Source organism: Glycine soja, chromosome 11, assembly GCF_004193775.1.
Source record: "Glycine soja cultivar W05 chromosome 11, ASM419377v2, whole genome shotgun sequence".
Lineage (NCBI taxonomy): Eukaryota > Viridiplantae > Streptophyta > Magnoliopsida > Fabales > Fabaceae > Glycine > Glycine soja.
The window spans coordinates 9,240,466-9,250,362 of NC_041012.1; the positions used below are offsets into that span (position 1 = coordinate 9,240,466).

The following is a 9,897-nucleotide window of genomic DNA, read 5'->3' on the forward strand; positions in this document are numbered from 1 at the left end:
TACAATTCTAATAATGAAAGTTTTCCTTTTATTTTTTAAAATTTAATTTATATGCACTATTATTGTAAAATAGTTTTATACATATAGTCAATAGAATTTATTTGTTTTATTGCATCATTCTATTCATTAGATGATGTGATAATAAAGTGAATTCTCATAAAAAAAATATTCATAATTCATATAAATCAAACTTTTACTTATAATAAATACATGTATACATCATATAAATATATTAAATGGGAGGGATTAGCTTATTATTCCAACACTCACTCTATTGTTTTTTAAAAAATGCGAATTTTACGAATTTAACCATTGAATCATGATATTATCTTGATAATCATGAATGCAAAATTTTAGATAATTTCAATATCTGTAGTTATATAATCTTATAATTAATATGTACTTATATTTGAAAATTTATTTTTTACAAAAAAATTATATTAGAGGAAGAATTGTTCCTCAAAATAAAGTTGATTAGTAAAATATAAATAACTTTTAAATTATATAAATTGAATATACTCCAATGTAAGCTTTCAACTCAAGAATTAGATTAACAAAATTTAATATCTATAAAAAAATTAAATATGATTTTTTATTCCTAATAAATATTTGATTTTTGAGTTTGCTATCAAATAAATTTTTATTTTGTATGAGTTTCTAATAAAATAATAATTTTATATTTAATCTTTGATACTTTTATAGTTCTGATAAATTAACGAATTTTATATTTGATCTTTTATAAAAAAAAATTATTATTAGTCGAAACTAAATCAAAATTCACTAATTTATCAAAAAATTCACTCATTTATCTAAGAATAAAACAATCAATAACTAAAAATAAAATTATTATTTTATAAGAGACCGGACATAAAACAAAAATTTATTTATGAAAAAAATATAAAAATGAGTATTTATTAAAGATAAAAAAGTATTTAAGTCTAAAAAGATTATTATGTGAAGTAAGTTTTTTTTAGGCAATTATGTGAAATAAGTTAAAAATGACTTCCTCTAAATAAATTGATCCTCCTCCGTATTAAAATATCTAGTATTTGGATAAAGTGACCGCTGTGGTCGTTATGGCTGATAAGCCAAGAGCTGACAGACCCTGAAACAGTGCTTGTTTCCAAAAGTGTTGATCGATGAAGGCTTTGAGTTTGAGTGCCATAAACACCTCAAATCCATGTCTTCCCCAAACCCATTTCCTCAAAGTCCCTATCTTTCACCCCTTCTTCAGATTCAAGCCATTCTCAAATTCAAGCCATGGTGCAAAGAGAGCTCACACTCTTCCACTCACCATCAGCTGCAAGCTGAAAAACTCTCAAGAAATGAAAAACAAAGGGAAGAGTGTGTCACAGAAGATTGTGTTATCAGAGGCTTCCCCTCCACCACTCACAGAGGATGATAAGAACAATGGTGATAGCAAGGATGTTCCAGAGAGCTCAAAGAAGAAGGGAGGGCTTTCTGGGGTGGCCAATATGTTGAGAAGGAAGACTTTGCAGATTCTCTCTAATTTGCCATTGGCTATTGGGGAAATGTTTGCTGTTGCTTCTTTAATGGCTTTAGGTATATGCTCAAGTTTTCTTCTTTTCTCCCTATTAATATGGACTAGCCACATGTTCTATCTCTTTGTAGTTTTAAAAAAAAATTATGGTCTAAGGAGGATGGTGGTGGGTTGGCATTTTTAATTTCTCAACTATTTAGAAACCTATTTTATTTTAGCATAAGATATAGGGAAAGTTTTTTTTTTTTGATCAATTCTTATGCAAACCTGTGAAAATAAGATAACATTTTGTAATTAAAAGTGAAAACAGAAATGAAAGTTTTTTGTGTCAAACAATACCGTTTGGTAAGGGATATAGTCTATATGGATTTCTCGATGCTTAATTTTGGCGAAACTAATTCATAGAAGTTACTATTGATTTTCATCTTCATCCATTTGATTATTGGTTTTCTCAATTCTCTCTTTAATCCTTCCTAGTTCCTATATGCTTTTCTTTGATTCAATTGACTGTGTTTAGATAATTAAATTGCAAGTACTTTGTAATGAAAACTGCTAGTAAGGCATTCTTTCTAATACACTCTCTACCATTGGTTAATTTTTTTTTTTTAAAACTATGAAATCATGAATGAAGCTCATTGAATATTTTTTTTTGAAAGGGAGCTCATTGAATATTAAGGGCCACAATTTTTTTTATTTTTAATAAATTTCAGCCAATATTAAAGAGTTCATTCAAAAGAGTATGCTATTAGCATTTCTCAACCACAATTGACAATAGAGTCCCTTTAGACGCAAAATATTTTTGTTCTATTATTACATGACAAAACTTTGCGCTTCTGATAATATCAATTCATTAACTTTTTCTTGGTAATGGGTGACATCAATTCAGTAAATGAAATTTGTTAATGGATATTGCCTCATGCCTAACTATTTTATTAGTTGTGAAATCCTGGGGAAATCAAAACCTGCACTACGTAAATATTTCTCACGTTGATCATGCTTTGCATCCTAGTTACTATTATTTAGAGGAATGATTTTGTTGCGAAAGCTCCTGAAGTTTGTTGTTGATCATAGTATGGCAAAAGGGATGCTATTTTTTTATTTCCTACACTAACATTGAAATTTCTGTGCTGCAAATGTGATTTAGTATGATCACAGTGACTTAAACTTGGACTTCTATGCCAGGCACATTTATTGATCAAGGTGAAGCCCCTGACTTTTATTTCCAGAAATACCCTGAAGATCATCCCGTGTTTGGATTTTTTACTTGGAGATGGGTTCTCACCCTTGGTTTTGATCACATGTTTACATCCCCTATATTTCTTGGAGTGTTGGCTCTCCTTGGTGCATCCCTCATGGCCTGCACTTACACAACTCAACTCCCCCTCATCAAGGTTTCAAGAAGGTTTGTTTGTCACTTTTCTGTATTCATAATGCCTCACTTGGAAAGTTTTTTTTTCTTTTTATTTTTTATCACTGAAGGCCTAAGTTGTTTCATAGATGGTCATTTTTGCACTCTGCTGAGGCCATACGTAAGCAAGAATTTTCAGAATCATTGCCAAGAGCATCAATCCAAGATGTTGGTACTATATTGATGGGAGCTGGATACGAGGTTGTAGTGCCCCGGCTCATCCTCAACTATTTATTTATTTATTTTTCTTTATATGTTTAGAATCTATGATTCCATGGGACACATGAGAAATGATTTGCTATTAACCAACACCAAAAAGAAGGAAGTTTTATATCAAGTGAGGTCTGCTACGTGGATTACACGACATCATAGGCCTCAATTTAAGACCAACTTCTTAGGGATATTAGTTTCCATGAGATCTCTCTTAATATTTTTTTTCCAATGTCCCTCTAGGTCTCCCTCTCTCTCGTTTCATAGGCTTAAATACCATGCAATCTACTCTATTTACTTATGCTTCTAGTGACCTACTTTGCATATATCCAAACCACTTAACTGATTTTTTGTCATTTTTTCCTCCATCGGTGCACAAATATCTCTTTGTACACAGTTATTTTTTATCTTGTCTTTTCTTTTATGATTGATTACACATCTATCTTAATGTTCTCATTTTTACTATTCCCTTTTTTTTGTTATTGTCCCTTTAAACCCTAACATTCACTATCAGAGAGTTTAGTTGCATTCTTATAGTTAATGGCCAACAATGAACTTGAATATTTTGTAGTGACAAAGTGTAACTTTTTATGATAGGTATTCTTGAAAGGACCATCTTTATATGCTTTTCAAGGGCTTGCGGGTCGGCTGGCCCCTGTTGGAGTCCATATAGCATTGCTACTGATAATGGCTGGAGGAACTCTTAGTGCTACTGGGAGCTTCAGAGGTTCAGTCACTGTGCCCCAGGGGCTGAATTTTGTTGTAGGTGATGTTCTGGCTCCTTTTGGCTTTCTGTCCTCTCCAACCGATGCTTTTAATACAGAGATTCATGTCAACAAATTCTCCATGGATTATTATGAGAGTGGAGAGGTAAATGTTGATTTTTGTTTTCTATGAAATTGTAATAATAGTCCTTGCAAATTGTAATTGAATTCCGCCATGTATTCACAAAATTTCAGCCTGAAAAGGTCATTAAAAATTTTGATTCTTGGTTTACGTTAACAGGTTTCACAGTTCCACACCGATCTTTCCCTTCGTAACATGGATGGGAAAGAAGTAATGAGGAAGACAATCAGTGTAAATGATCCTTTAAGATACGGTGGTATCACCATATATCAGACAGATTGGAGTATTTCCGCTCTGCAAATTCTTAAGGATAATGAAGGACCTTATAACTTAGCTATGGCACCTCTACAGATAAATGGAGATAAGAAACTTTTTGGTACTTTTCTACCGGTTGGAGATATTAACTCTCCTGACGTTAAGGGAATGTAAGTTTTTGAAATTTTGGTGTGATACTGATACCAAAGCACAATTTTCAGCTTATCTCATCCTTTTTAACTTTCTTGTGTTGAATTTTAGATCTATGCTTGCTCGTGATCTGCAGTCAATTGTCCTTTATGACAAGGAAGGAAAATTTGCAGGAGTTAGACGGCCTAATTCAAAGCTCCCAATCAATATTGATGGCTCAGAAATTGTCATTGTTGATGCAATAGGAAGTAGTGGCTTGGAATTGAAGGTACCACCTTAAACTTAATACATTTTGCGGTTAGTTATTTTAACTTTGTCATTAACTGGTTCTTTTATTTATACAGACTGATCCAGGTGTGCCAGTTGTATATGCTGGATTTGGTGCTCTAATGATCACTACTTGCATCAGCTATTTGTCTCATTCACAGGTGAATTTTCTGTCATTGTTTGACTTTGACCATTTTTTTTCCATGTTGCTGTTGCTTATATGTTCCTCTTTTTCACAAGTGATAGTTACTTCTTTGTTTGACCAAGAAAACAAGTGATAATGACTTTGTTTGGCTAAATAATATTGATATATCATCTGAAAACTCCCTTTCAAAGAAATGTTTACTGTGGCACATTCATTTTGAACGAATAGCATGATTTATATTACTAAAAGAAAACAAATCCATGACATTTAATGCTTGACTGGACTAGGAATGAAAATTGGCATATAATGTTGCTTTCTTGTAGCTTGAAAGTTCTATTATTCATATTCAATTGTATATTTTTGACCTGTTAGTAATTTATTTCTTGGTCAACTGACAGATATGGGCTTTACAAGATGGGACAACAGTCTTCGTTGGAGGGAAGACTAACAGGGCAAAGATGGAATTTCCAGAGGAGATGAGCCGCTTACTTGATAAGGTCCCTGAAATAGTTGAATCAAATCTACCTAAGCATGCTGATAGCATTAGTGGTTAGCTTATGGCTTTTGACAAATCAAGATAGGTAAAGAAGACACTTCAATTGGATGATAGCAACTTATATGGATTATGATTCAATTTGGATACACTTATCCATTAGCACCTATAGAAGAGATAAAAAAAAAATTAAATGAATCAAACTTCTCAAATAAATTAAAATCACCTTATGCATCTCAAATTCTTTGGAAGTTTTTTCATTTAACTTTTGCAAAAGCTGAGATGTATAACTTGGTTTTAACTTAAAGGATAAATTTGAATTTTTATCTCCTTATTTCTTCTTTATAAGTGCTTATTGAAAAGTTTATTCAACTTATGTGATAAAGTACTTTGGCATACAAATACAAATTGAACTTCATCATTGAAGTGTCCAGCAGTTGTCTTGCTGGTTGATCATCAGGGAATTTACAAATGCTCGAAGGATGCCTACAAGAAGTATATCAAGAAAACTTTTGCAGCTCATATTATTTGACATTATCTAGATACACTGAGTTCAACATACATGTATATTTCCTGTATTTTTTTAGTAATGGGGCCAAATTAATCAAAACTCGTATGCCTTGTGTTATTTTGGCCCCTCGTTTAAATAATTGGAAAGTGTATCAGGTCGAATATGAATTTGATGCGTCCATAATGTACAGGTTGCTATTGCAACTGCATTAAGATGAACCACTTGCCTTTACAATTTATTAAGCTATTCCGTGTCCATTTGAGAGACAAAGGGCATCATCAGAGATGTATTATACTCTTTTGTAGCCAAAATTTATAAAGGTAATGTGGACGGTCAATAAGTGCTAGAAGGTTGGTTTATGGTACCGCAACAGGCTAAAATTTATAATAAGAGCTCTTGAACTTTTGTTATTGATATATTTTACAATACATAGGGCTGTAATAGATTCTATGATTAAGTCCCTCGTTTCATTTAGACATTGACAATGTATGTATGACTGACTCTACGCAAGTTGCATCGCTTCTTCCCGTTTCAAGTCAAAAACCCTGATGAGTGCATCTTCAACAACCTGTTTGAAATCCAATGATGCAAAATAGTATTAAACGAATTGAATTGAATATTAGCAAAAAGTGAAAGTACAGCACACCATTAGAAATTTAAAAAAATGACAGTCAAGAGAAATTTACCTTGTCTGGTGTGGATGCACCAGATGTTACACCAATTGTTATTGGACCCTCTGGCAGCCAGTTTTCTTTCTCCACCAGCTCTCCATGCTGATAGACCAAAAAATTAACATTATTATTAATAGTGAAGGCTAGAAAGAGCTAATAACTTTGACAAGGTATAAATCTCTTTATCCATGCTTACGTTCAACTTGTATGCTATTTTGTTTCCTGGACCAATTCTTTGCTCACTGTCAATCCAATAAGAAGGGATTCCACGTTCCTCCGCTATCTCTTGCAGGTGTGAAGTATTGCTGGAGTTCCATCCACCAACTACTAACATTAGATCCAAATCTTCCTCCACCAATTTATACATAGCATCTTGTCTCTCCTAAAAGAAAATTCAATCTAGCTGTTGATTAGACTGAAAGCATACAAAACTGACCAGTAACTATAAATATATTATGTATGCTGCTAACTTATAACCAGCTTGGCTTAAAAAGTGTAGCAATCACATTTTAACTAATCTAAAATAAGCAAGAACATCAAAGGCAACGGAAGTGAAACTACCTGAGTAGCATCACAAATTGTATTGAAGCTCATGAAGTGCTCATTGATGTTCTCCACACCATATTTGTGCATCATAGTCCTCTCCAATAGTTTCCCTAAGAAATTATCAATAAAATAAATACCACAAGTACTCATACTTTAGAGACGAGTGAGTCAACCCCCCCCCCCCACCCCCCAACTCAACTCCAAAAAAAAAATACAAACCAATGTCTTCTGTCTCTCCCTTGAGCATTGTTGTCTGATTTGCAATGCCAGCTTTTATCAGGTCTCTGTCTGGATCAAAGCCCTCAGAAACTGCAAATTTAAATTTCTGCACAAAAATAAATAAATACATAATCATGACAGTGAAGACCACAGGGTTTAGAAAGCAAGACTAATTACATGATGAAAAAACCATACCTCTAAAAAGGCTTCCTTGGTTGAACTGGATCCATTCAATTCACCACCAAGAATGTAGTCGCAAACATATTCAGCCTGGATAAGGTTAACAATATGCAAAAAATTAAAACAAATTTCTTCAAGGCATTCATTACACGAAAAATGAGAATAACAGCAACTTAGGACTGACCTCCTTCATATTCTTCACAATTATATACTTGCCAGCAAAAGAAGCAGTTGCTACAGTTTCCTCATGGGCATATTTACCATGAATTACAGAGGTATAATCTCCTTGCTTGTGTTTTTCAACAGAATTCCATACCTTAAGACAATTTATTGAAGAAAAAATCTCAGTATTTGGTGATGCATGGCAAAATATATATGAATTGAAGTTATGCAAATCAGCACAATATCAAGCCATCTATACAAAAGAGTACCTTTGCAACCCATGGGCAAGTTGTATCAACAATCTGAACATTTTTCTCGCTCAAAGTCAACATCTCTTCCACTGCTGCTCCAAAAGCTGGCAATATGACTACATCACCCTTGTTGACAACATCAAATTGTTTTCCACTTTCTTCCAGAGGAATATTTTGAACATTCATCTCCTCTAGCCGCTGCATTAATAATTTATCAATGTTAAAAAAATGGCATGCACAGGAAAAAGGGCAGCAATCAACCATTGAGTTCAGGACATGAATAAACTTTTACCAACTTCCTGAACTGAACGGTATAACTTCAAAGTACCAATTCAAGAAATACAAGATCATTGATGGTAATAGGAAACATGAAGAAACCTTATTAACAGTGGGGTTGTGGATGATTTCATTGGTAATCCAAATTGTCTCAGTAGGAAACTGTTTTCTGGCCTCATAAGCAATTTGAACAGCCCTCTCGACTCCCCAACAGAATCCATAGGCTTCAGCAAGCTTCACTGTGACAGTACCCCATGTATACTCATACCCGTTGTCCTTCAAAGTCTTAATGATATCACCTGAAATTACAAAAACATGGTACACACAAAATCATTACACACACACTGAACAAAACATAACATACAATTTAACACAGCAACAAATCTTAAGTAAACTCCCAACAATAAAAGCACACAGTTTAAAACTAACCTAGAGCTCAATTTCCATGGAACGGAAGCAAATCATCTCAACAAATAATTAAACAGAACAATGAACCACAAAAAGGGCATGGTTGATTCTCATCTCGTTTTTCTTGTTTAAAAACGGTTTTATGAAGCATTGCACACGATTCAACAATCAAAATTCTTATCCAAAATTTATTAAACTTTAAAAATTGTTTTCAAAACAAGTGTCTTAAAAAAACAAATAAACACAAACAGCTTAGAGATGTTTTTTTTATATATAAAAAAAAATAGTAAACAAACAAGGCCTTACTTATCCAATTTATCTATCTCTATCTTTCTCTCTAAGCCGAAATAATCACATGCCCAGAAAGAAAGAAGCAAGCTTTTATATGCAATTCAATTAAAAAACACAGCAAAAGAAGTCAAACACCAATTCAGAGGAAACATACTGGTGTACTCGCGATTCATGAGTTGGAGGGTCTCTTCCTTGTACCCAAATCCTTTGCGGTTATAATTCTTACTCCGAGTAAGGTTCTTACGAAACACCTTCGGATCGAACTCCGAACCCACAGAGCCGGAAGGGGAATCGCCAGAGCATCGGACAGAGAGAGGCTTCTGGCACCGGATTCTGGTGAGAGTCTCCGGCAAAGCAGTGTCAGCGCGCGTGGCGGGGAAACGGCAAATATGCGCAGAGAGAGCCATCGTAGATAGCATTACACAGTGCGTCAAACACAACACAACACAACACAACAAAGTCTGAATGTGTGGGTTATTTTATGGCTGCAAACTCGTGTTCTCTGTTGTTGTTTTCAGATTTTTTTTATTTTTTTTATTTATTGTTCAACACTTCAACGCCGCCGTTCTTTATTATTATCGAGTATTATGTAATTACAATGAAATAAGCATTTTTTTTTGTTTTGACTAATAATATTTTTTATCCGTGGAAATTTTCTGGCACATGTTATTGAAAATTTGATTTTTTACGGTGTCAGAGTTACATACTGTCACAGTGTGGTATAGCATATAAGCAATTTTATTACACAAGTTATTGAAAAATTGTTTTTTACAATATTTAGTTTTTCTGGTTAGGTGAGTGAGTTGAGTGCTTGCAGTTTTTTTGGCGCTTATGAGGATGGTGCCCACATACTAACACGGTTCGTGAATGTTGTGTACCCGTGACAAACGTTTTCTTCAATTAAAATTATTTTTTTTCTATTTTTTGTTTCCAAAGATAAAGATTTCCTTTTAATGACAAGATTTTCAATTATTAATTTTTCATTAAGATAAAAATAAAGGTAAATTTAATTTTCTTTTTATGGCCTGCACCACACATATTTTTTATTGAAGATAATTTTATTCCAACCAGATATAATCATTATAAAAAATAAAAAAATTTCTCCAA

At 33.3% G+C, this 9,897-nt stretch overlaps 2 protein-coding genes across 5 annotated transcripts; one reads left to right on the forward strand and one right to left on the reverse strand.

Moving 5' to 3' along the window:
- The first annotated feature begins 1,049 nt into the window (after positions 1 to 1,049).
- LOC114377119 (cytochrome c biogenesis protein CCS1, chloroplastic) lies at positions 1,050 to 6,004 on the forward strand. 4 transcript variants are annotated; one of them, XM_028335519.1, is made up of 9 exons: positions 1,050 to 1,563; positions 2,684 to 2,903; positions 2,999 to 3,110; positions 3,717 to 3,989; positions 4,125 to 4,390; positions 4,482 to 4,638; positions 4,715 to 4,798; positions 5,181 to 5,363; positions 5,703 to 6,004. In XM_028335519.1, the coding sequence occupies exons 1-8, from the start codon at positions 1,140 to 1,142 to the stop codon at positions 5,334 to 5,336; spliced, it is 1,692 nt and encodes a 563-aa protein (XP_028191320.1). In that variant the 5' UTR covers positions 1,050 to 1,139; the 3' UTR covers positions 5,337 to 5,363; positions 5,703 to 6,004. The 4 variants fall into 4 exon arrangements, with proteins under 4 accessions (XP_028191320.1, XP_028191319.1, XP_028191321.1 ...); XM_028335518.1 differs by having other exon boundaries at positions 5,713 to 6,004; XM_028335520.1 differs by having other exon boundaries at positions 5,736 to 6,004.
- Positions 5,970 to 9,325, reverse strand: LOC114377121 (4-hydroxy-3-methylbut-2-enyl diphosphate reductase, chloroplastic-like). Its single transcript, XM_028335521.1, has 10 exons — positions 8,945 to 9,325; positions 8,194 to 8,390; positions 7,834 to 8,013; positions 7,587 to 7,718; positions 7,418 to 7,492; positions 7,223 to 7,328; positions 7,019 to 7,113; positions 6,654 to 6,839; positions 6,473 to 6,559; positions 5,970 to 6,354 (listed from the first exon to the last, which is right to left on the reverse strand). Exons 1-10 carry the CDS (start codon positions 9,207 to 9,209, stop codon positions 6,289 to 6,291), a joined length of 1,389 nt encoding a protein of 462 aa, XP_028191322.1. The 5' UTR covers positions 9,210 to 9,325; the 3' UTR covers positions 5,970 to 6,288.
- Positions 9,326 to 9,897: the final 572 nt, after the last annotated feature.